The following is a 26283-nucleotide window of genomic DNA, read 5'->3' as shown; positions in this document are numbered from 1 at the left end:
ATTAGACATGAAACTATTAACAACAGATAAACATTACATTAACCTTAATAGATTCGTGCAACTATCATAACTACTTGAAACTTGTAGTTTAGGGAGGTCTGTCGCTACTTTGCAAAATCCAAATGACGGGGAGCTATGGCTTATCTTTGTGGTGTAAACTACTATTAAGGTATTATTAAAGATGTTTTTTGAATATATTCACCACATGGCAAATATGTTCCAAATACCCTAAGACCAAAGTTTTCAGCTTACTCAGATGATTCATTAATTTGGAACAGAAATTGGAATAACAAAAACAAAAGCTCATATCATTGCCACATGATTATGCTAAAAGTAAACAAGAATGTTGAATTATTGCCCAACCATAAATGGAAACAGTCTGCAATACCAAACAAAACATCAGCGTTGTGTGTGTCTGTCTCAGTGGGGGGGCTGACTGATGACAGACCTGTACCGTCCTTGGCGGTCTGTGGTTCTGAACTGAAAGACCAGTATTAAACCCCCACCACGACAACGTATCTGCATCAAGTCTCTTGCATGATTAAAACAGTAACGTCAGAGAAGAGTCGTTGCATTTATATGAATGTAGCAGCACACATTAAGGTGTTTTTATTACGTTTACATATGTGCAAAACATTGCTTCATTCAAAGCAAAAACAAAAGAAAAAAACCTCAGGCTGGAATAACTACATAGACAGGGCTGCAAATTACTTATACAGGAATGGTAAGCAAAAATAATGTAATCTGTTTATATACACTTTACAAAATATAATAAACTTTATATAAAAATGTATATATTCTTCTATATTATTTAATTACATCACAGAAGAATAGCTGTGAATATGCTCCATTTCTGCAGGAACATCAAATTGTCCTTTACATTCACTTGTTGCACATCTGAGGAGTCCTTTATTGCAAATGTCCATTCAGTGAGGTAGAAATTTTTTTGGTGGTCCTCTTCATGAAAAACAAGAGCAAACAGGAGCTCAGTCACTTGGTTAAGTGCTTGTTCTGCTCTGTGGGATGGCTTCAGTCCTGCTGCTGTCAAAAGGCTGTTCGTAAACACTGTTGCTCTGGTCTAACCCCAAGTGCCTGGTGTAACTGTTCTCCTCATTGTCTGACTCGGAGTCCGGTGCAGCATAAGGGTTCTCATGTAGAGTTATTCCATTATGCGTCACTGATGTTGGGCCGAATCCTGGATACAGATCCTGCTGGGGCCTCCAGGGAGCTTTACCAAATGTTCCTGATGGAGACAGGCAGAGGGATCATTCAAAGCTTGGCCAAAAAAAAGAGGTTACAGTTTCTAACAATTGCCAAACTAATACCTACCCATGAAGGTGTTGCAAGGAGAGAGACACTCAAGAGTTTGTCCATAATCATTCACATCTCCATCTTCTACAGGTGGGTGGCGTTCACTCTGGTGGTTGGCCAGCCCGTTGTGGAGAGTAGCGCTGGGGAGCTGCATCAGGACAGAGGAGTCAAACGGCTCCGAGAGGAAGTAGTCCCTCCTTTTAGAGCTGGGCAGGCTGCCACTGTAGGAGTCTATGCACACAGGCCTTTGGTCGATTGAGCTGCCTGAAGGTACAAAATAGAAAGTTAGTTTATTAGAAAAATAAAAAAAAAAGATAATCAAGTGAATCTTTATTGCTTGAGAGATTTTTTATTTTATTTGCCAACAAAATGCACATACCTGGATAGACGTCTGATGGGTCATTGGAGTAGATATCTCTCCGTAGCAGTGAACCAATTGGACCTTGATAATGGCAGAGCAGAGGGTCAATGGATGCCTCCATGTCTGCTTCACTTCCTGTGTCCAGCTGACAAAGACCTGTGCAGATGAGGAGTAACATGTAAGAAAAGTGTGACATAATCGAAAGAATCAGAAACAGAGAGAAATATTAAAAGTGATTGTTTACCGTTCATGTCTTTGGGCTGCAGGTAGAAGCCACTGATTGATGATGCCATGTACTGATGGCTGCTACCGCTTTCTGATGGGATGTAGCCGTCCTGTCGGTCAGCAAGGGTGCCCTGGGAGGAGAGGTAACTGGGGATGTCGGCGGGAAGGTTGGTTTCGTCTGTTGGTTTAAAAAAAAAAAAAAAAACATCAATCAAATCAGGGTTATAACTTACAAATGTTAGGTCTCTTCCACTGTACTTCCTGCTGGATAAAAAAACGATCTGATCCTCACCTGTGTTTGTGACACTGCAGTTCTCATTCCGCCGACGGGTATGGTAGATGATGACCACCCAAACTAGGGACGTGCCCACCACACAGCAGACCACCGCTATAATGACAATGCCTACAGTGGCCCATGCGTCATCATCTGATCCAGCCCCGCCCATGATGCCGACCCCAACACTGCCCTGCACACCGGGATCACAGTTGGGGTTTGGTATGACAGCCAGACGGACGTTACCCCTCTCTGTGCCCAGAGCATTTGACATCTCACAGGTGTATTTCCCTGCATCAGCCTCAGCAGCGTCAACGATAATGAGGAGCTGGTTGGCGGCTGCGAAGAAGTGGCGTTCAGTCACCACCAGAGGGCTGTCGTCTTTGGTCCAGTTCAACCTCGGGGGAGGGCTTCCACCAGCAATGCACTGCAGGACGGCAGTTTCACCCTTTGCAACAGTGCGATCCATAAGCGGCCTCAGGAAAGATGGTGTTTCTGTTAGAAAAATCAATGAAATCTGTTCAGTATTTCATTCTGTCTGAAATGTCGATTTCTATTAGCTACAGCAGTCTTATTTCATGAAGGTCAACAAATAGTGGATAGTTTGGTGCAGAAACAAAAAGGAAATTACTTATTAATTGCTGAACTGACCATGTAGGTCAAAATAACAAATAAACCTCAAAATGTGGAACTGAACATCAAACTAACCGTAATCTAAGTGGGAGCAATTTTTATTGCTTAAAGGAGTGACATTTTGCTTTTTTTTTCAAATGGAATTATGCATTTAAAAAAAATTTCCCTGTGGAAATTGTAAACTGTAAATGCTATACTTGGGTCTGAATTTTTCATTAATTCAACTCCACAGGTCCATTTTCAACCCTATTTCTGAGTAATGACACCAGAAAGGTCGTTTTGAGTGCTGGCCTTTTAAATGCACATGAGCCACCCCTCCAGGCTGTTGGCTGTGCTGCTCTGTCCCGTTCAACCAACAACTCAACATTTTAGGTAATCGGCTCGAAGTTTGGACATATTTTCAGTATAGACTACAACTGCTGCTGCTGACAAACAATTATGTCGTACTCGGAGAAATGTTCATTGGAAGTCTTGACCTTATATGTGCAAATGTCATGATGTAACTAGTTATAGACGTAACAAATTAAGCAGGAATTAAAACAGGTTGCAGAAATCCACCGGATTTTTGTTAAAATGAATATAAAGATAGCTTTGCAGCACTTGGAGGGTTTAAATTCAAACTTTTGGAACTATTAGGGTCCAAATACACAAATAAATGAACTAAAGACTAATAAAAGTGGGTTTAGCTAAATATGACTCCTTTAAGGTGTAATTTTCCTCTCCAATTGAGCTGAGTTGTGAAGCTTAGAAGCCTGATATTCGCCACTGGGATAGCTCCAAACATCTTCCTAGCAGAGATTAATCAGCCAAACCAATAAGCCAGAACATCTCTGGCATTTCTCACCCAGAACTGTTAATGTGGCATTTGCGGAAATGGCTCCTGCTGTGTTCTGAGCCGTGCAGCTGTAAACGCCAATGTCTTCAGTCTTGACATCTACTATGAAGAAGACGTCATCCTCAGGCATGACGTGCATGCGCCGCTCACGGGCGGCAGGAAAGTCAGTTCCTCCATCTTTCTGCCAGGCGATCTGAGGAGAGGGGTGACCAACGGCAGCACATTCCAGCCTGGCTGTCGCTCCAGCACGGATACTCAAGTCCATGGGCATCTTGGTGAAGGAAGGGAGCACTGGAAGAAGAAAAAAAACCCCCAAAAGTTAGATTATTTATGACTTTAACAAATAGTCTGAGGACGTTAGACACCTTGTACATGAAGACAACTATTCATGTGTCACAACTAGAGCTGCAACCGATTAATCGATTAGGTGCTTGAAGCGAATGCAAAAATTCATGATTTGATTAACTGACTTGAATTGACAGAAGGGAAATATACTATTGCAGTCTTCCTGAATTGAAGCCTCTTTGTGCGTCACAATAAGCATCCATATGAAACAACAGTGGAACCAATGTTTAACAGCAGAGAAATGAAGGAAACAAAGCTTTGATTCAGGAGAATTGTGGTTGAATGATTTTTTTTGGATCACTTTGAGTCGATTAATTGTTTCAGCTCTAGCCACAACCCAAACTTACTGTTGACGGTGAGTCTGGCCTTGGTGGAATAGGAGGAGCCAAAGTGATTGGAGATGACACACTGGTATTTCCCTTCGCTGGAGAACTCCACATTGCGTAGCTGCAGTGTAGTTGTATACTCTGTCACCTCCGTCTCCCCTCCTGCTCCTCCTTGAACCCTCAGGTGGGCCTGGTTGTGAATCTCCATGTCGTTCAGAACCTCATTGTCTTTCTTCCAAGCGAAGGTCATGGGAGAGTCACTGGAGCTGGCCGCCGAGCACACAAACGTCACATTGGTCCCTTTGAGGGCTGACTGGGTCTCTGGCTGCACAGTTATCTGAGGCTTTGGAAAGTCATCTGCACAAAAACAAAACGAAAGTTTGAATACTGTGGTCCATATATGCTTTGACTTAGACAGGGTTTGTACACATTTTCAAGGCCAAATTCAAGCACTTTTAAGGGTCATTTTCAAATTTTTCCAGCACAGCACCTTATTGCTGGGGTAATCTCCATATCTACCGGAATACATATGCTCATGATTATTTTTTCACTTTTTATCACAATGATGTAAATTGTATTATGCTATAAAAATCTAAAATGATGTTTTATAATAAATAGCAAAAAGTTTAGAAATTAAAGCAGAACACAAAGTTTTATCCAAAAAAAGGGAAGCCACTTCTGCAGACACACTTGCATCTAGACAAAGATTAAGATAAAAATGTACCTGGAGTTGACCTGGGATTTTTCTTTTTTTTGGAATTTCTTTTTTATTGTTTTAATATAAGGCACAAAACAAACAGAAATGGTCACAGGTACATTCAGACATTTACATACTGTTTACTGTCCACAGATTGAATGAAAAAGTCCCATTTTTTCCAGTACTTTACACCCTTGTGCTGTTGTAGGCGGAAATTGTATGTTATCACTTCCATTAAATGGATTTGGTTGACAATTTTTATCATCAAGGAGATTGAGGGAGGGTCCTTTTTAAGGCAATATTTGGTGATGGCTTTTTTTGCCTGCAGCAAGCAGTATTCTCAATAGATATATGTCACTTTTACATAATTCCTCTGGGGGAATGCTAAAAAACAAAGTAGCTAATGACATATCAAATTGAACACCAAAAACTGAATACATCAATTTAATCATCTCTCCCCAAAAGCCAGCAATACCAAGACAGGACCAGAATACATGTGCTTGATCTGCCTCGAGTGAACCAGACTCCCTCCAGCAGGAAAAATGAGCTCCAGAAAAATGTGATTTTTGTACAGGTGTAATAAAGAAACGGGCCAGACATTTCCAACAAAAATCCCTCCATGATAGAGAGTTTGTAGTACAGTTTTGAGATTTCCATCCCTCTGACCATATCTCATTTGGTATTTCCTCTAGCTGGTCTCTCTCCCATTGATTTTTTGCATGAAAATATATCTCATTGTCTTTTGAATTCAAAGCTGTATAAATTTTACCAGTGATGTTTTTGTTACTGGAACCTTTATAGGCGTCCACCAGTATTTGAATTAGATGAGAGGGAGTCTCTGTCATAGAACATTGTATTTCCTTTGCAAAGTAGTCATGGAGCTGGAGACATCTGAAAAAATCATGTTTACCAAGTCCAAATTTGAGAGAAAGGGGATTTTTCATTTTTGACAGAAAGTTTTAGAATTCAAAATGTTTCACCTCTCTGTAAGTAGGTTAGGTTTGGCATCTAACCTGGCAGAGTTAATATGAAAAATGAAAAATAAACCACATCACAGAGTTACAATTGCAAGCACTTTCAAGCACTTCAACTAAAATTCAAGCACTTTCCAGACTTTGAAATTCAAGCATTTTCAAGGATTTCAAGCACCCGTACAAACCCTGCTTAGAAAAATCTAAACTTCATTACTCTCAGACACTTCTCCCTAATGGTGATGAGGAAAGCTACAAGACCAACTTTGTGAATTTCCATAACTTTCCCATCATGAGTCGCATTAGGACATCCAGGAATCAGGGAGGAAAATACTGAACAATCTGGGTCAGTTTGTAAATGGAAAACCTGCCACGAATAAATGGCTGTTTTCAAGGCATTACAGTATGTGTGCACTGAGGTGTTGCTCTGAGTGAACACATCACTCACCACACACAAAGTCATCCTGGCTGACGGAGAACACGCTCCTGCCCTTCAGCATCTGCGGGTGGGCACAGCTGGCATTGACGCAGGAGAGGAAGGTTTGTTCTGCCACCCAGACTGGAAGCCACTTGAGCTGGCAGTCGCACAGCAAGCTGGAGGTGTTCAGGCGCCTGGCAGAGGAGAAGATACCAGAAACACTTCATTCACTCTGCAAAATGGGACTGTGAATGGTTGGTTTTCTGTATTAATATACATATTATTGTCCAAAATACATATTTACACAGTACTCTGCAAAAGTCTTGGGCAACCTTTAGCTTTGTTGTTTTTAGTCTTTTACTCAAATACAAGAAAATTAAGGGAAAATATGCACAGCCTTAAACCATAAAGACCCAGTACTACTTTTGTGTCAGTTCCCAAATTAATTATTCTCTCTATAATTTTCCTTAAATTATGTATTACCATTTATTATAATATTATCTTCTATATTTTGTATTTTTCACTGTAAATCATGTATTTTTCTATATTCAATTTAGATGTTCATAAAAACTCAGAGTAAATTCAAAGGTTATAACATTTAAACAGAGAAAATTGAAAAAAAAAAGTGACTTTCAAAGTAAAATATATCATTAACTGAATGTAAACCCAGTGTGCCCATCCACTGTCACTGATCCGACTCCATTGGTTTTACTGGTGAATCAATGTTGTAGAACATGACAGTGTTTCCACGGTAACTACGGAGGCTCTGCACATCCAAATGGGTCATATCTGATGACCATGAAAAGATGATAAACTGCATTTTACATCAATTATTCACATGTATTGATAGAATTAGTGGATAAATAGGTATTAAAAAGCTTACATCAGTAGATGCTTTTGGTTGCTAGTGGAGGTTTGGGTCTTTATAGGTTAAAAGACTCAAAAAAACTGAATTAAATGGGTTGTAAAGGTTAAAGTCACCATTTATTATGACCCCTGACCCCATGACAAGAAACAGCACAAACAGAAACATCTGACATGTGTTGAATGAAACCTGGTATAAAACATCAGAAAATTAATGCAATAAATCTCATACTGTCTGATCAAAAGGGATAAAGACATGTTAAGTGCAAAGGGAGGTCACACTAAAAACTACCACTTTGGTTTAAAGAAGCTGTTTTTTCCATTAAACGTTTTTTTTTTACTACTGCTTTACTGCTGTATATACTTCCCATGAGAAACGCATACGTGTGGTCATTACAACTTTACTAAACAGAAAAACCTACTTTTGCACAGTACTCTTCATTTTTCATAGAAAACAAAGAATAATTGAAAATAATCACATTTGAAAGGCTGGAGGGAGCATTTTTTTCTTTAAGCTAAATTGCTAAAACGATAAAAGTGTTTACACAGTGACTTTATGGTTAACCGGCTAATTGTTCAATTTAAATTTCTCACTTTTTTTCTTTAGTCCAGAGACTAAAGGAAACCCTGAACCTGCTATTAACATGCGAGCGAGTGCTGCTTATTGCCGACTTTCCCAGCACACCATAATGAGTTTCACCTGGAGCTCTGTCTCACATCAACGCTAACTGAAGCTGTCCTCAAACACGAATATACTTACAGCTCCTGCAGGTTCTTCATCTGTGAGAAGGCATTTGCTTGGATGGACATAATTGCGTTATTACTCAAATCCCTGCGGAGAAGAGAAAAAGAAAAGATCTCAGGACTGGTATGATCTTCACAGGAGAGCAGAGACAAAGAAAGATGGCAGCTTTTTCTGCCAATGTAAGCCAATAGGAGTGGAGGCTACAAAACTTCAATAGAGAGAAGAAAAAGGTCTGGGCTCCAGAACAATAAAACTCTGGGCAGCAGTTTGCTGTGTTAATCAAGAGAGGCCCAACTCTGGGCTGCTTTGAGCTCTGGCAAAGACTGGGAAAAAACTCTAATTAGAATCAAATGCAGCTGTTGTGCACACACTCACACAGCTCTCTCTCCACTTGGTGATCAATATAGTCTGGCACATACATAAAGATACTAATGGCAAAGTTTTTTCTTGATTCCACATCAAAGCAAAGGAATGGGAGAAGACAGTTTGGGTGTACAGCTCTAACAAACAGCCTCTGTGTCTCAGTGTGATTCAGCCTGCTTAGTTTACAGCTCGGACTTTTGGCAACAATCAGTGAAACACAAGGCCAACTCACAGGTGCTGCAGTGCGTCCAGCCCAGAGAAAGACTTCTTGGTGACCGAGCGGATCTGGTTCCCCTGCAGAAATCTGGGAAAAAGACAGGGCCTGATCAGTTTCCATTCTCACTTTTACTCTTTGACTGTATTCGGTTCACATGTTCCATTAAATCACACAGTTCAGAGGGAATAATTGCGAACTCACAGTTTTTTCAGCTTGTCCAAGGCAGAGAACGGCCCGTTCATGTCTTCAATGGTCCAGGAGATTTCATTATTTTGGAGATCCCTATCCGAGGAAACAAAGACAGACCACATTGTAAAAAATCCACACCCAGAAAACAACTGCGCCTGCGATGTTAATAAAACTTAATGCAGCTTTATATTTCGCGTGAGGGGGGAAATGTTGAGACTTTAAAATTATATTCAAAGCAGCTCCATGCTTTACAGGAAGTTCCTTCCCAGCCTTTGTGGCATTTCTTAAAGTCTGCAATGAGTTTTCTGTGTACTACAGCAAAAAAAAAAAAGTTTTACGAGGCAGCGCTGCAACATAACATGTGTGCTGCATTTTCAAGGATAAATATACTCTGCGTGCAATACAAATATGTATGCGAGTTCCCCCTCAAAGGAAGTTTAGCCACAGCTCCTCTTTCACCATTAAATCTATAATGAATCTGTGATCGTTAACACATTCTCTGACACGTTCAGTGATTCACTAAATTTCCCAAAACGTCTTCCAACAGAGGCCAAATTAGAATCGAGCCTTTTGCACCAAGGTGAGGTTTAGTGGCAAAGCATTCTGGTCTCTTTTCACTCCTTTGGGTCAGAAGTCTCTTTTTCCTCATCCTTCCATGTGTAACTGTTTAAGTCAAGGCAACATATCATATCTACTCAAAAAGACTCCTTTCTTTTTTATTTTGACACCGAAACCTGTAGACTTGTGTTGATGTTGACAACCTCAAACTGCTGGGAAAAAAATATGGAGACATTTTATTGGCTATCCACAGGAGGAAAAATACTCTAAACAACTAAATACACAGAGACGCAGAGTACAAACATCACTAAAAGCCAAGAATTTCACAGAGAAATTGTATCCTTTGATCCCTCAGCTGCTCTAATGCTCTCAAACAGTTATTTCCCTCCTCGACATGCCTGGTTATGGCTGATTGAGATTGAGGAGGGGTGTGTGTGGGTGTGTGTGTGTGTGTGTACGGGGGTGGGGAGCCCGAAGCCCTGAAGCTATCCACGTCCACCTAGCTGCACACCTGCCCTACGATGACCTCAGCAGCACAGCTCACATTTGGTTCCAGTTAAAAAGTCCCAACCGGGGGAAATGTTCTGGAGCCCCTCTGTGGGAAAGGGGGGATGGGTGGGTGTGGGAGAAGGACGAGGAGGAGGAGGGTTCAGGCAGAGGAAGGGGACCAATTCAAAGGGGAGGGAGAGGGGGGGGTGCTGAGGTCGGGGTTGTGCCTCTTGGAGGTTTTTTTATGTGCAGAGAGACCTCAACACAGTAATCTATTTCACATCCCCAAAACAAATCAGGCAGGATATTTCCACTCAAGCGGAGGATTGATGGTGGAGGTGGGTTTAAAGAAAGAAAGAGATGGGAGGGGCAGCAGAGCGGCAACTGGAGCATGAAGACTTGAGTCTGCATTAAACCCTTCTGTTGGTTAAAATACTACGTCACACAACAGGATTTGCCCTTAAAGAAATAGTATGAAAACTTTGGAAATACACAAAGACAAAGATGGATTAGACTGTTCTATGTTTATGTCACTAGAGCCAGCTGGGTAGCTTAGCAATTTAGCTAATAATGTAAAACAGGCTGTGTGTTTGTTGTTATTCTGATCTGACAGGAGCAGACAAGGACAAGTCTTTTTTTGCTTGATTTGTGTAACATTGTGGAATTTGAAAGCTTACAGCATCTGCAGGTTGGAGAGGCCACGGAAAGCTCCATCTGCGATGAAGCTCACACGGTTGTTCCCGATGTGGAGCTCATCCAGCAGGCTCAGGCCAACGAAGCTGGATTCCTCCAGTCTGGACAGATGGTTGGACGAAAGATCGCTGTGGAACAGACAAAAACAAAAAAAACAATCCCGTTCAGACAGCACATGGTTTTCCACATTTACTTCACCAGCATGACGGAGAAGTACCTTCAAAGCACTAAAGTTATCTTAAAGTCACTAGAAAAGTGCTATTCCTACATTTATTTTCAAGTTTAATATTTAATATTTTTATACAGATTACAGTTTTGTCCAAGTAAGACTATAAATCCTAATCCTGTATTCTTCACATTTCAAGCCTCTGGATTAAATATAATATCTAACTTTCAATCTTAGTACTTCATTTAGCATAGTTTGTGCACTTTAAACTGGAAAGCTTCGATGATAACTGTATATGTCCTGTTTGTAAGCCTGATTAATATTCTGTTTATTTGGTTATTTGATTTTTATTTTAATTGTCAAAGCTCAATTTCAAAATTGTGTGTCCCACAAGGAGGGGAATAAGGGTGGTGGTAGTAGCGGTGGTGGTGTGGGTGGGTGGTAGAGGGGTGTTTTTTTGTTTGCAGTGCAGGTGTAGGGTACAATTGCTGTTGTGTCATGTTTGCAATTGTAATGTTGAATTTGTTTGTTTACTTTTGCAAACTGAAATTTTAAATCAATAAAACAGCTGACTCAAAAAAAAAAACAAAAAAAACTGGAAAACTTCAAATAAAAAATTTCCACCTAAACAAAAGAATCAACTTTGAGGAGACACTTTTTAAAGTAAATTCAGATGAGAGCACATCAGATAGGTGTGTATGTACCCAGCTGACAGACGGTTTGTTTACTTTCAGGTTTGAGTGATAAGAGTGAGGAAAACAGGGGAAACAGCAACAGTCTGTCTGCAAAAAATGTTCCAGACACAGCAAACAGTGAACTGACCACTGTTGTAAACAACCACAACAAAGGAAATTCAATCTGCTTCCAGTAATGTCTCTTGATGGGTGTGAAATCTGTGGAGTTTGTGGGTGATGTTGTTGTTCACATGGAGAGAAACTACTACTAACATTTCCAGTGGGACAAATTAAATGGGACTTCTGGAGTTAAGTGTTTTGGCTCTAATGATGCCGGAGCAGAGAGGGAGCAAAAGGCTGTGTGATATTTTGGCAGGCACAGGGGTTTAATATTGGCACACACTATCAGAGCATACTTGGTCTTTGTCTCAGTGTGTGTGTGTGGCAGGAGGAGTGTGAGGAAGGCCAAGCGGGAGTGCCAGAGAGGAGCAGAGGGCGACAGAGAAGCGTTGGGGGTTCAGAGTGTGAATGGAAAGTGAAGGGGGACTAACGAGGGGGAGGGAAACGAAGGGAAAAAAGGTGGACTCACAGCTCGCTGAGTTTCTGGCAGAACTCCCAGGCGTCAGGTTGGATCCTGCTGATGGCGTTGTGGCCGAGGTGGAGCTGCTGCAGAGTCAGCAGGCCGTACAGCCAGCCTTTGCTCACCTCTGTCAGGTTGTTGTAGTCCAGCTGCCTGCAAGCCCACACATTCACACAATGAGCTTCATGCTGCATTCAAGTACTTTCAGAAGAACATAATGGCACTTAAAGTTGATGCATGCAATTTGTTAGTTTGCTTACAGGACTTCCATGTTGCTGAGGCCCCAGAAGGCTCCATCCATGAGGCGGCTGAGGCCGTTTCTCTGCATCTTCAGTGAACGGAGAGCGTGGAGGCCATGGAATGTCAGTCCTTCCACCCTGCGAACCCGGTTCCTGCTCAGCTCTCTGAAGCACACACCGAAACACACAGAGTCAGAGCTTAACCAGGGAAGAGGCATTGTGCATCAAATATGATCAAAAGTTAGAAGTCATGATGACAAAAAGTTGCCTACAGATGATGGAGGTTGGGGAGCTGGAAGATCTTGGCCGGAATGGAGGAGAGGCGGTTGCGGTTGAGCCGAAGAACTTGCAGGCTGCTGGACAGGTTGGTGAAGCAGCCCGTCTCCAGAGATGAGATGCGATTGTTGTTTAGGAACCTGAGAAGTAAAGGTTTAATATTAAAGTTTTATATCATACCTTTCCTGGCATTCACTCTAAACACAACAGTAATTAACTGACGAACATTGATGTAATGATATGCTCTTATATTTTACTGTTTGTTGTGCCATGTTAGTCTGTGATTGACCAGGAGAATGGTGTTTTCCTTATGTCGGGCAAAAATACTGCTGGTGACACTCACAGGTTCTTGAGCGGCAGAGCAGGGAAGGAGCTGGCCTTTATATCCACAATGTTGTTGTTGCTGAGGTCCAGGGTTTCCAGAGCAAGGAAGGGCCTGAGCTGCTCCACAGAGATTCTGGTGATCCTGTTGTTTGCTCTGAAAATACAGACACCATCGCTCCAATAAATGACAAAAATACTGTATATTTGAATAGTGGTGCACTGTAGCTTCATGTTTCCACATACACAAACAACCAAGTCCCTCAATTAGCTTGTGGTATTAAAAAAATGACAAACTCTCACACGCACACTAAGCTAACACTTACCACCCAACGCGAAACACTGTCATTTTTTCTTGCTGATGCTGCATGCATATTTCATGCCAGCCAACAAATTGTTCCAAGTGATAAACGTCACTGCTCTTCACAACAGGTCCCAACAACCTTTCGATTTAGCGATGTGTTATTTTGTTTATAAGGTAATTACTAACAAGGTATTTAAAAAAGTAACCTGCCAATTACTTGGCTGATGAATACCTTTCCCTCAGTGAAAGCATGCCTCGGCAGAGGCCGGCAATTTCCTGAGCTGCACGCCTCCTAAATTGCAGTGCAGGGACTGCTTAGTTATAAACAGAGCCTGTACAGTGCCCTCTTTGTGTATGAGACTGGAGTAGAGAGAGAGAGTGGGGGGTGGAGGGGCAGGAATTCCCTCCAATGCACCAGACTACAGGCCTCGTTTTCAGTATTCATTGCGATGGTTACAGTTGCTCCTCCACCTACACCTTACCGACCAGAGAACTGTTAGTTTTTCTGATTCAGTTTTCCAGCAACCCTGAAAAAGGCAGACGACAGCTTTCTAATGTAGGTGGAACTGGGGATGTAGTGGCATTTATATTGGATTTTTGGAGCCTTGAGTTAATATAAGAATAGCACTGAAGGTGAATTACCTACTCAGGTGAATGTGCTGATGTAGAATAGTAGCTCAAACTACTTGTTATAAGGTAAAGTGGGTCCGTGAGTCCTCCTTCTATTATGGCTACATCTCGACTGGTTAGTGTAATCTCCATCTCAGATTTTCTATTCATTTCATCCACCTGAGGCTGGGAGACATCATGGCACCATGGCACGGTGAAATCGAGCTGTCTCACCTATTCAAAGGGCCATGTGGCAACACTGAAAGAACTCTGACCTACTTTCTGCATGTGTTAACTGCTCTCAGACATCTCCACAGAAATGGGGCTCTCTGGCTGGAAAGTACCACCCCTCTTGGTAATCTTCCGATTTAAACATTAAATAAAGAAGATGCAGCCATCAGCTCAGCCTGGGCATGAAGATCCAAAAAGTATGGCCGCTCGCAGACTTTGGCGGGACTGCTGGGCTACACTGGAATCAAACCAGCCAGAGCATGTCTGTGTGCCCAGGCCTTGAGTTAAACTTGGTGTTATGCCAGACTGAGACAGCAAAGCTGGGGGCTGCTGGGTAGGGGCTGCGTAGGGAGGGGCAGAAAGTATATATTACATATATGAGATTTTATGAAGCTGATGGAATTTAAATCTAATCAAAGGGTTGCTGGATTAAATCGTTTGGGTTGAACAGAGTCCAAGCAGAACAACTCTGATCCGAGCAAAGTCTAAAGATAAAGCTAAATTTAAAAAAATGAACTGCATTTTCAGTGCCATCTAGAAGAATGTTTTAATTACAGCTCATCTTCTACAATAAAAAACGGCACAGGCAGCTCTTTTGTTTGGAGATTTGCAGAGGGCTTTCCACGCACCACGGCCCCTGGTCCCAAACAAAAGCGCCGCACACCACCTGTATCTCAGTTTTCATGTTCCACTGACTGGTCGCTGAGAGAAGAGAGGGCCGCCTGGTGAGAGAACCAGTCTTTCCAGTTCTCCCCAAGGGAAAGCAGAGCCACGGAAAGGGGAAGGGGGTTTGGAGCGCACTTCCTGCCTGAGGACACCGAGATGGACCCTGACATTTGGCGGCTGGATAGTAACAGCACACCTCATCATTAGCTTTGCTTTTCTCCCTCATCGCAACAACTGCAGTGTGAGGACCGCACCTCCTTCTCCACACATAAACAAACCGAGCATTGTGCACTTTAATTACGCACACTTCAAATTTGTTCATCCAATTTTCTTTGGGCTAACATGATTATGGAGCCGTCATTGGAGGGTTTTGCTGATTTCAGTGAAAGTCGATTAAAGGCTAAACAAGTGTCAACAATGCACTGAACCAAACAAATATATGTACTCCTTATTAAAGTCAGCAAAGTTGAGAGAAAAATGCATTCTACAATAGTTTTAAAGACTTTTGTATCATTTCAGAGCTGGGTGTTAGCAAAAATGCTCTGCTCCCATTTCCAAGCTTTCCAAACCATCCAGAACTTGAATACATAAAACCTAAAGCAGTAAAAGGAACTACGCAGTATTTTTGGCTCATAGCACCATCAGACTGACCACATTCACACACAGAGACTCTGTGAGCAGCTCTACTGTTATGAAAACCTTAAAAATCTTTGATGAAGTTGTTTTTCGTTGTTGCTGATGTGTTTTGTCGAGTCAGCAACTAATACAGATCTTTTAATGGGGAATGCTCTTTAAATGGAAAGTCGCATTTTCTAAAACTGTCTCGCTCTGAGTCTGTGTGTGCATATGTGTGGTGGTGCATTTGTGTGTGTGGTATTTCCTATTGGAAAAAGAACAGAGTTTTGAGAAGCCATCTGATGACTCCCTCTCTACAGTGGCGCCTGTAATGAAAACCAGGGCTGCGTTTGCTGTTCAGAAGCCATATTAAACTCTGCACATATCTCACTCTTATGGCTGATCGTCTTAACACGTCTGCTCAACATCAGAGAGAAAAAGAATGGATCATATGAACGTGTGAACTGAAGGACCTTTATACACAATGACTGGAGATGAGCGTCAGTGTGTAACTCTGCACTGCTTTTACATTCACATACCTGATCTGAAATAATCTACACCCACATTTGGACTTTTATTTTTTTACTGCCTCACTATCTTTACCTTCACCCTGTGGTGATTCTGAACTGCATTTCCTAGGAATCATCTCTTAATCCAACATTTGTGCAGGACTGATGTCTTTTTGGACTGTTTGTGTTTATGGTTTTTTAATTTATTACCTGCCTGAAAGAAAAATTATTTTCATCACTGAATCATTCAAGAAATTTTCAAACAAAAATACAACGCATGTAAAGTGACAAATGTGAAAATGACACAATTTCAGTTAAAATTTGGCATTTTAGTTTTTAGAAAGTTGGTTCCTTAAAGCATGTTTTGGATTTATTGGAGTCTTCAGGAGTATTTTACCTTTCTTCTGATATTTTATGGTATGAGCAGCCAACTAAATAATTCTCTGATTAATGAGGATAAAAACACATGTGAAAACTGCCAGATAATGATGATGAAGCCCCTTCAAGTACATGGATAATTACTTTAATGGTCATTGTTTAGGTCTGTGATTCTCCTCTACACCAAGGTTCCCATTTCCTCAGACATACCGAGAGCTTTGCCGTCTTAAACTCCTAATCAGACCTGGAATCTCCAGGTCATTTGTTAAACCCCCCCTGAACACAGGCATGGGGATTTAGCGGCGGTGGGGTTTACCCCCTCCATAAATTCCTGGGAAATTGTTCAATTAATTAAGATGATCACGACTCAATTACTACCAGCTGCAGGGTTATTGCCGTTTGTTTTTACTCAGAGCTGTGAGGTCAAAGAAGTCGGCAAGAGCTGCCGCTATGTCTGACTGGCTGTTTGAATAAGTGGTATTCGATACCCCGAGAACTTTTTTTCTTTACTACCCTCCCAGGTCGGAGAAACTGAAGGAGGGAGCGAAATTCTGGAAAATCTTTCACTAGAGGGAAAAATCACACTGCGCCACCTAATCTGAAGGAGGGCAGCAGCCAGTGGAGACCATTTCTGCCTTCTTCTTCTGTGTATGAAGCTTCTTTTTATACAGACGTTTACAGCTGCTTAAGTGTGATAATTGTGATGTTTTTTTTTTAACTTAACTTCTGCTTTTTTACTCATTTTGTGGAAAACAAGTCACCATGTTTTGTTTTCTACAGAGTTTTTCTATCTATGATATCCTCATATTTTCTAACAGTGCACTGGGAACATTTTCAGCATGCCCCTAATTTAAACTGCTGTTGTTTCATATTCTGCTTTAAAAACAATCTCTATCTGGAGTGTGTTCAAAGTTAACATGGATGACACGACCCTGGGCAGACCCAACATAAAAACATCCTCAAATCAAACAAAGACATTATGGTTTGGAGGGAGTTTGGGATTTTTAAAGTGATCTTTACACGCTTCTTAAAACCAGAGTTGCTCAAGTGTTCTTGTCTAAGTTGTTGTTGTGACCTCTTTCTAACCAGTACGGAAACAATACAGCTATTCACACTAGTGTTATTTGTAAAGGTATATTCACAGAGAAAACACTTCCAGATCTGTGAAAAAAAAGCAGAAAAGATGTAATAAAATAAAACAAAGAGATGGCTTTAAATGAAAGAGCCTGCCCCGCCTGTCTACCTCTGCTAGGAGAACTTATAGCTGGAGGTGACGGTACTAAACGTGAAAACAAATTGTCAGTGGCTGACAGCTGAATGGCCTGCAGCCACCACAGCGAGTCGTGTTGGGGCTTGATGAGGAATAGGCCTCATTTAGCCATGATACATTCTTCCACAATAACTTCACGTCGCTTGGTTTTGAGAGACACGCCACAGAAAGCAAATAAATTGTTGTGGTTTCACACACACTAATATCTGGTGTTTTTCAGAAAGCACATATTACACAACAATATTCCAAAGCATCTTCTGGTTTAAGCCTGAAGTGGATGAAGAATGACAAGCGAGGGGCTTTTTCATTGAGGTGATCAGCAGGACTGAACTCACAGTATTGGACCAGCCAGGCTCTTTTTTTGAGACACTCAACATCAACTTCTTGCGCACAGAAAAAAGGGAACAAAAAAGCTATTTTAAGGTGATGACTCAATATACTGTTCCATTATTAGGATTCATTTCAGTTCCATAATCCACCCACTGGAGCTTGACCACCACACTGCAAATTATTTGGTTCTTACCGAGATAAAAAAACCCCAAAATACTTAGATTTAAAAGTGTTGGATAATTTATCTTGTTTTAAGAGTTAATTTTTTACTTAAGTGTTCATACATTACATTACATAGCCATATTAATTTAAATTAATTCATGTAAACTCAAAACGGATAGTAACTGATCCAAATACACTATTTCAAATATTAAATTATTTAACTCATTGTTGGATTGTGGCTGCCTCTGCCGCTACCACCGCCACAATAATACTAGCAAATTAGGCTACTGGTATTATTATTATTATATATTTTTGTATTATTACAACTATTATTATTTTCCCCCTCACTCTTTCTAACTTTCATTCGCTCTCCCCTCTTCCCCTTTTCCCTATCGCCCCTAACCAAGCTATAATGTGTAGTTGCTCTTTACATTTATGATCTTTTTTCATTGTAATATGATGTTGTCATTGTTGTTGTTTGTTGTTGTTTGATTTTCCCTTTGTTTATGTGTTGTTGTTTTTCTGTCCACAATGTCTTCTTAACTATCACTAATAAAAAAAAAAAAAAAAAAAAAGTGTTCATACATTGTAGACATACTTATTTCTACATTTAACAATCTTAATTCAAGAAATCTTGCTGCATGGACAGATATTTCACTTGTTTTGAGTACCTTTATCCTCAGATTTAGTGTTTTTATTTTGTTTTTAGACACCCCTTTTTTGCAGTGCAAAATTTGGATCTCTGTCATTTTCACAGGACAGATTTTCTTTTTTTTTTGCCAACTAGCATCACATCATCGACTTCATGTTAAAAATACCCCACCAGAAGCAACAGCCACTAAACAAAACATTTCCATTTCTGTTGATGGCATTTGTCTTTGACCACGTGACCCGTCTGGGGCTGGCTGCCATGTCTCTGACTGCCCCGTCTGGGAACCAGCTCAGCCAAAAGGGTTGCTCTCTAGAGGGAAGGAAGGGGGAGGAGGAACCACTTCCCAGCTCGCTACTCTAACCACCAATGACAACCCTGGCAGAGGACAACCCTGCGAGGCCGGGCTCAAACTCTCAACAGTGTGGAAGCGATGTGGACTTGACTTACAGGACGAGGGATGTTATGTTCGAAGCGTAAGGGCCCAAATCAGGTATCTCCTCCAGCTCATTGTGGTTCAACTTTCTGTGTGGAAAAAGAAACACAACAGGTTAAAAATAGTTCATCACATGCAGGACAGCGGTGAAGGCTGTTTAGAAAATCCTGTATTTACTGCAGGAAACTGTGACAACACAAGGCATACTTACATTTCAGTTAGATGTTGTAGTTTGGAAAACAAAGCACTGTCAAGCACCTGCAATTTGTTATGGCTCAGGTCCCTGCAAAGCAAATACAGGCAAAAATGAAGGGAAAAGTACACACCATGAAGTACTTTTTCGGTCATTGTAGCCTTCCATTTCAGGTCTAGGGAGCAAACATAATTACGTGCAAATTTCCTGTGTTATTGAGCGTTAACTCTGAAGCTGCTATAATTTAATGGCAAGGTTTAGAGACATGTTAAAATGAAACCGCATGGACAGAAAGATTAGCAGGAGTAAGGTTATTACTGCCAAAATGAAGGAAAAAAAGTAGAAAAGCTATATCAGATATCATCACCTAAAGTCACCGTGACTTGTCAAGTCTTTAATTATGTCTTACTGTCCTGGAAACCAGAGCCAAACTGGTTAAAGTATGATTTCTTAAGGTTTTTTTTTTTTTTTTTTAATATCTGAGACTAAGTTGAATCTGCACAAAATGTCTGACAGCAACTGAAAATGTTCCAAAACAAACTGCCTGACATTCAAGTCCCCCCCCAAAAAAAAGGCTGTTTGAGTCCGTTTTCTTTTCGAGCCTTCTTTATAATGCAGAGAAAGCATCCATGCCAGAACAACTCACTTCATATCCAGGACTCTGTAGAGCCAAAACAGACAAGCTGATAAGTTATGAAGAAGTGAGACGCTTTAGTGCTGAAAGGAGGGGAAAAGGGGCAGATAAAGTACTGGAGTCAGGGCTTTGGAATCACTCGACTCTTGGTTCAGATCACCTTCCTGAGGTCTGGGCTTGTTCATTCCTATTTTGGCTTTAAAGTTTACAGCTTTCAAACTGCAGCCAAAAATAATTAGCATCATAAAAAAAAGTGTGATTTAGGGTACTTCTTAACCTCAGACTGGATTCTGTATTTGCCGGTTGTTTAAAGGGTTTATATCACATTTCTCTCTGAATTGGTGCATTTGCTAGCGCGTGTACTTTTCCTAATGCCTATTTCAGTCCTGAATAGTTCTCCATTAGCTCTGGTCTATGTCTTCTTGATTGTGTCTGAACCCACTTTGGATCTGGATCTGACTCAAACTCCACTGAGCCTGGTCTTGGACTGCAGTCTTGGCTGTAGCTCACTAGGGGTGAGACTCTTGTTTCTGCTATTTTGAAAAGAAGCCTAAAAACCAGCTCAAGGAGTCTGGCAAGCAGAGCCTCGTGTGCTATAAAGCGGTGGAGTTATTGACGCTGTTGCGCACGATCAACGCTGTGGTGCCAGACACTTTTTTTTTTTTTTTTTTTTTTTTTACACCCCCTCACCCGCACCGCTACCCCTCCTCCTCCTCCTCCTCACCTCCCTCATCTGGAATCCATCAAGGAGCTCTGGGAGGAGGGGAAGAACCTAACAACTGGTAATGTATTCACAATGCCGGGAAAAGCGAGAGGACGCCTTTCAAACGTCTGAAACACCCCTGTCAAATTTTCTGGGGCCTGTTTTTATTCTTTGGTGGAAAGTTTCACGGACTGCTTGACCAAAGTTTCAGTTGCTAAAGTTAACCCCCACCACCACCACCAGAACCACCTTCCTCCTCTTTTTCCAAGGACACAGCTGTGTGTTATTGTTGTTGTTGTTGAAGGGGTGGGGGCCATATGGGAAAGGTGTCCTATCATCCTCCCTAGATAAAACCTGAGTAGCTCTGACACTTCCACTTCCCTCACAAAGCAGGCACTGAGCGGAGAAAGATAACACTGCATACAAGCTTCAGCCTGTATCTGCTGCTCTGCTAAAATGTACAGCGGTACAGTTTTATCAGCGGCTGAAAAGTAGATGAATGAGCTACTCTTTACACTACAAGAGCTGTCATTAACATTTAGATTGAGATAATGCAGGATCCTCATTTGTCAAAGAAGAGTTTAGAGTCCAAAAGGTCTTTTTTAAAGTCTATAAATACACTGATCCATAAAGTTGGAATAAAACATGTTTACTTCTTTTCATGAAATGACTATGACAGTGTGATTTATTCTTGATAGATAAAAAGTAAACAGGACTCGGTATAGCCCAGTGTTTTTCAACCTTGGGGTTGGGACCCCATGTCTGGTCGCCTGGAATACAAATGGGGTCGCCTGAAATTTCTAGTAATTGATAAAAAATTAAAACTTACTTATAAAAATTTACATTACATAGCAGTGGTTCCCAACCTTTTTTGGCTCGTGACCCCATTGTAACAGCACAAATTTCAGGTGACCCCAGACATTCAAAACAGAGACATTTTTTTGGGTTAAAATTATTTTGTTTTTGATCATGTAATAGTTTGCTATAATATGTTGCAAATGAACGTTAATTTTAGACAACATTTAGACTATATTATGAAAATTTTGTTAGTAAGTTTTAATTTTTAAGTTTTTTTTATAAATTATTAGAAATTTCAGGCAACCACAGACATTCAAAACAGAGACATTCTTTTTGCTAATATTAATTTATTTTTGATCGTGTAATAGTTTGCTATAATATGTTGCAAATTAACGTTAATATTAGGCAACATTTAGGCTATATAATGTAAATTTTGATTAGTAAGTTTTAATTTTTTTTTTATTAATTACTAGAAATTTCAGGTGACCCCACGTGGGGTCCCAACCCCAAGGTTGAAAATCACTGTTATATAGTCTAAACGTTTATTTGCAACTTAGTATAGCAAACTATTACACGATCAAAAACAAATTAATTTCAGCAAAAAAAGTCTCTGTTTTGAAAGTCTGGGGTCGACAGAAATCTGTGATGTTAAAAGAGCCAAAGAAGGTTGGGGACCACTGGTATAGCCCCTTTTACACAGCACTTCTGTTCTGGGAATAGTTCGCCTTTATTCTGGAACGACGTCCGTGTAAATGAAATGGTGGCTCATGTGGCCCCACTTCTGTCACGGCTCTGTAACTCCTCGGGAGGTAGGAACAGAGCCGTGATAAAGGTGGAATCATGATTCTGGAACGCTATGTAAAGGAACACCTCCATGTTCTGTAACCAAGATGTGACGTTTTGATGACGTATTGCGTGTTTGATCCCCGCACCAGGGGGATTTAAAAATGAGTGCAGGCCATGTACAGTAAACAAACATATCAACACAACCAGAAAGATGTCGAACTGGGGAGATGCCGAGATCTACTAGCTGTTGTCATTTCGGGCGGAGGATTCTATCCATGCTAACATTTGTGGAACGGTGAAAGACAGGCCAACACTGGAGAGGTTAGCAACACCGCTATGCTCGGGGTATTTCCGACGCGGAAGTTGTACGTCACACTATAGGGGTGCTGCATCACCTCCCCTATCATTCCGGAATGCAGGTCCGCTGTGTATAAGTCCAGCCTGTCTCGCCTTTGTTACTCCTTTGGCTTGACTGTGGAAATCAGTCATTGGCGGAAAAAAGGTAGGATCACCATCTCACCTTTTTTTCCGGGATCTCTGTGTAAAAGTGTCTTAGGTAATCATTACACCAGGTCAAAGGTGACTGCTGATGTATACAAATAGGAATAAAAGGAGGAATGTGTCAGAAAAGAAAATTATTCCAACTTTATCAGAATTAGCGTCCAACTTTGTACTAAGTTTAAACAGCAAATATAAACTCTGCTCAAAATATAAAAAGCACACGTTTGTCATAAAATGATTTTGACATTAACGAGTAAGAACTAGTTTCAATAATGCACTACATCAAACCAGCCTGGTAGATATAAGACAGACCAGTTACACTTTAGAGGATTAAATAGTATTAGCATTGGTAATTTATTAGCATTATGTATGATGTAAAACACTGTGACTCCTCATACTTCCTGTGTATTCCATTATGATAAACAAATGTGATCTAAGTAGCTACAAAAGTCATCAATTACACTCCTATACTATGCTGCATATGTTCTATCTTTTATGTATGGGCTATTATTTGTGTATTTCTTCAATTTTTGGGTGAATCAGTGTTTTTCATTATTTTTAATTCTCCCACTTAGTGTTCTTATCTTCTTTTTTTTTACTATTATTTTGTACTGTTTTTCAAACCATTTTTATAATCATTTAATGTTAATAAGTGTAATTTTTGCTGCTGTAACACCATACATTTCCTTTTTGTTCTGGACTTACAAGGATTTATTCACTGCTGCCCATAAACTTGGGGTAAAATACTTTTTGCTCTTCTCATGAAATGATTGTGAAAGTGATTTATCCTTGATAGATAAAGTGTAACTGGGACTCAATGTGTAATCATTGGACCTGGTCAAAGGTGATTAATGATGTGTATAAAAAGGAAGAAAAAGAGGAACGTGACTGAAAACAAACTTATTCTAACTTCATGGGTAACAGAGGATTTGTCCGGAAATGTTCTTAAAGCTTTCATTTCTGCATGCAGTTTTCTAAAGGTTTATTGGATTGTTTTAAAGAAGGGTATATATTCCAAAGTGTCACTTAATTAATACAATAAAAATCCTTTCACTTTCTCTTTCACGTGTTTACCAAACTGTCAGGGGCTTCTTCCAAAGACCCCTGTAAAACAACAGAGGGTATCTCTATTTATTTAATAAAACAATAGTTCATTTAATCCATGTCATGATTTGCCGTTAATGCACATTTTTTCCACTTTGAACTGATGTCTGGCCACATTCTTGAATTAAAAACCCTTCAGTCTGTAGCCAGTTTCTCCAGCAGCCTCCCATATGTTCATGGCTTAGTAGTATACTTCTCTGTGGACCTCTCTCCTCCTCCCTCCTACTTTCTCCTTCCCTTCTTCTTCCTGAGTTTGTTTCAAACTAATCCTACACGCTCCTCCTTAATCGGTACCATCACTGGCTCCGGAGCTGCTAATTCAGCAGAAATAATGGGGTGCTGGAAAACAAAGAGTTGGCGGTTTAAGGGGTTTAAGATGTGCTGGAGAGCCACTCATAAATTAGCATGCCAGAGTGAAAAGAATTTTTTCCCCCCATGTGGAACATTTTTTTTTTTTTTTTTTTTTTCATTTTCTTTGGAAGGCCGTCCTTGGTTATGAGGCTCAGGCTGGGTCTGTTTTCTCTGGCACCGTCAAGTTTCCAGTGCAGCACATTTTAGACAGAGAAAAACTAAATTCAACACAAGGGCAACTGCATCCATCAGGCAGTGAATCAAGCACTGGACAATAAAAATCAAGCACTGCAACTTAACTCAGGGCAATAAAAATGCAGTAGGAATAATTATCTGTAAAGTAGAACACACCAAGGAACATGCTATTAAAGGAACTTTTGGTCCAACTGTTTCCACTCCATGGGCATCAGGCCCAGTTGAGCCTCGTCTTAACTCATGGAGCCAGTCGACAAACAGGAGAGGAGAGGAGATATTACTTTAGGAAACACTCCAAGGCTACACACAGAGCGCATCTGATTTATGCCCTTATGGCTCTGAAGGCCTTGAAGGTCTACGACGCTGAAATCTGAAGTGAGGAAACGAACCTCTACAAATACAGATGGGCATGTAAACAGTGTCCAATCAGTACTGAAGACAACAGAAGAAATGAGATAATGAGCATGAACAGAACATTAGCACTTCATAAAACAACTAGAAGTGATTATCACAAATAGTAGAGGCACTTTTAGTCCTTCTACAACAGGAATAATGAACCAAACCCATTATTTTATTGAGTTTCTGTTCATGTGAATCATCGTTAGGCAAATAATTTAAAATATGTTTGTATTTATTTAGAATATTTGAATTTATTAAAGATTATAATGTAAATTTAGTCTCTTATCACATGTTTAAGGGCCCCCCATTTATAAGCTGAGGACTGCTTCTGGGGTGTCCTATTATATTATATTACAAAATGTATCTTGTAAATGAACTGTCGATTTTAACTGCTTATAATAATTTTGTAATGAATTGACTGATTATTAGATTTAGAGTGAGTCAAATTTTGGTAATAAGTTTGGAAAGAACAACAACATCAAATGGTGTAAAAACACTGGATAGAGGCCTGGTTGTTTCTTTCTTTCTGGTCCTTCATAAGCCTTACATGGTGCTGAGGGACTCAAATGCAGTAATAAAACATTTCACACTAATTACTGAAGATTATTAAATAGCTAATGAGTCTGAGTTTTTTCTTTTTTTTCTTTTGCCAGTTGCTTCTATTCGTCTGTTTAGGGATTTTATTACCTTTTTTTTGGTATAAACTCAAGCTTCTGAATATAGAAAACAACTAATTCTATTAAAAACACAGATTTTCTTCTATGTGATCCTATATTCTTTTTGTGGTTTATAGCAAATTCCAGTTTCACCACGACAGGAATGTGGGCTCATCCCATCCCACTCCACAGCAGTAAACCTATTTACTGCTCCCAGTGCATAAGGTGTGAAAGGGTATTAAAATACTACATGACTGCTCAATTATTTACATGCTTGGCTGAAGTCAGAAAGTACACAAAGAATCTTTAACTTTACTCACAGCTGAACTGTCCATTCTGGGATGGTTGGTGGAATTTGGCCTCTTTTCAGCCGACTGCAGTCCAAAAGCTCCCCAAAACACGCGCAGGGAGGGGGACACGTCCTGGAGTCGGCAGCACATCCACGCTGTAGTCTCAAAAACAAGAGAAAAACCACGGCAAACCTTGCTAAAATGCGAGGCTGCGTATGGGAACACATTTTTCTGGCCACACAAGAGAAGCCCGTTTTTCTTTCTTTCTTGTTTTTTTTTTTTTTTTGTATCTTCAGAAGGAGCGCAAAGCAATCCAAAGAATAAGAAATCACCAACAAAACTCCAATTCTGATGTGGTTTATTAAGCTCAGTCAATCCTTATATCCAATCCTTGGGTGTTTGGAGAATCCTACTGGAAAAATAGAAAAGAAAACGATGATCGGAAACTTTCCCATTCCTGTGGAGAAACTTTTCTGCCGTGCGCCTCGCTGCTGTTGCTGCTGCTGTTGGGGCAACTTGTGCTGTGGAGGATCCCCACAGCGCAGCGTGAGCGCACAGCAGAGGTATGCGGGGGGAGGGACGACAAGGCATCATGGGAAATGTAGTTCATACCCCCCCCAAACCCCCTACTATGCTGCAAATGACAACCAGTTAGGACTACAGTGAAGATCAGAAGACCAAGGGGGGCCACCAGGGACTTGGGGCCCCATGGAAAAAAAAAAAAAAATAAAAAAAAAAATAGAT

At 40.6% G+C, this 26283-nt stretch overlaps 1 protein-coding gene across 1 annotated transcript; it reads right to left on the bottom strand.

The window, feature by feature from the left end:
• Positions 1-580: 580 nt before the first annotated feature.
• lrig3 (leucine-rich repeats and immunoglobulin-like domains 3) lies at positions 581-25766 on the bottom strand. Its single transcript, XM_030150779.1, has 19 exons — positions 25570-25766; positions 19141-19212; positions 18944-19018; positions 12793-12927; positions 12446-12589; positions 12195-12338; positions 11944-12087; positions 10499-10642; positions 8787-8867; positions 8601-8672; positions 8021-8092; positions 6427-6590; positions 4332-4667; positions 3649-3930; positions 2190-2666; positions 1917-2075; positions 1691-1828; positions 1330-1575; positions 581-1243 (listed from the first exon to the last, which is right to left on the bottom strand). Exons 1-19 carry the CDS (start codon positions 25764-25766, stop codon positions 999-1001), a joined length of 3327 nt encoding a protein of 1108 aa, XP_030006639.1. The 3' UTR covers positions 581-998.
• Between the last annotated feature and the right edge of the window lie 517 nt (positions 25767-26283).

This window comes from Sphaeramia orbicularis, chromosome 12 (assembly GCF_902148855.1).
Source record: "Sphaeramia orbicularis chromosome 12, fSphaOr1.1, whole genome shotgun sequence".
In the NCBI taxonomy this organism is placed as follows: Eukaryota; Metazoa; Chordata; class Actinopteri; order Kurtiformes; family Apogonidae; genus Sphaeramia; species Sphaeramia orbicularis.
Note: the sequence above shows the minus strand (reverse complement) of the source record. Positions and strands in the feature narration are given on the sequence as shown.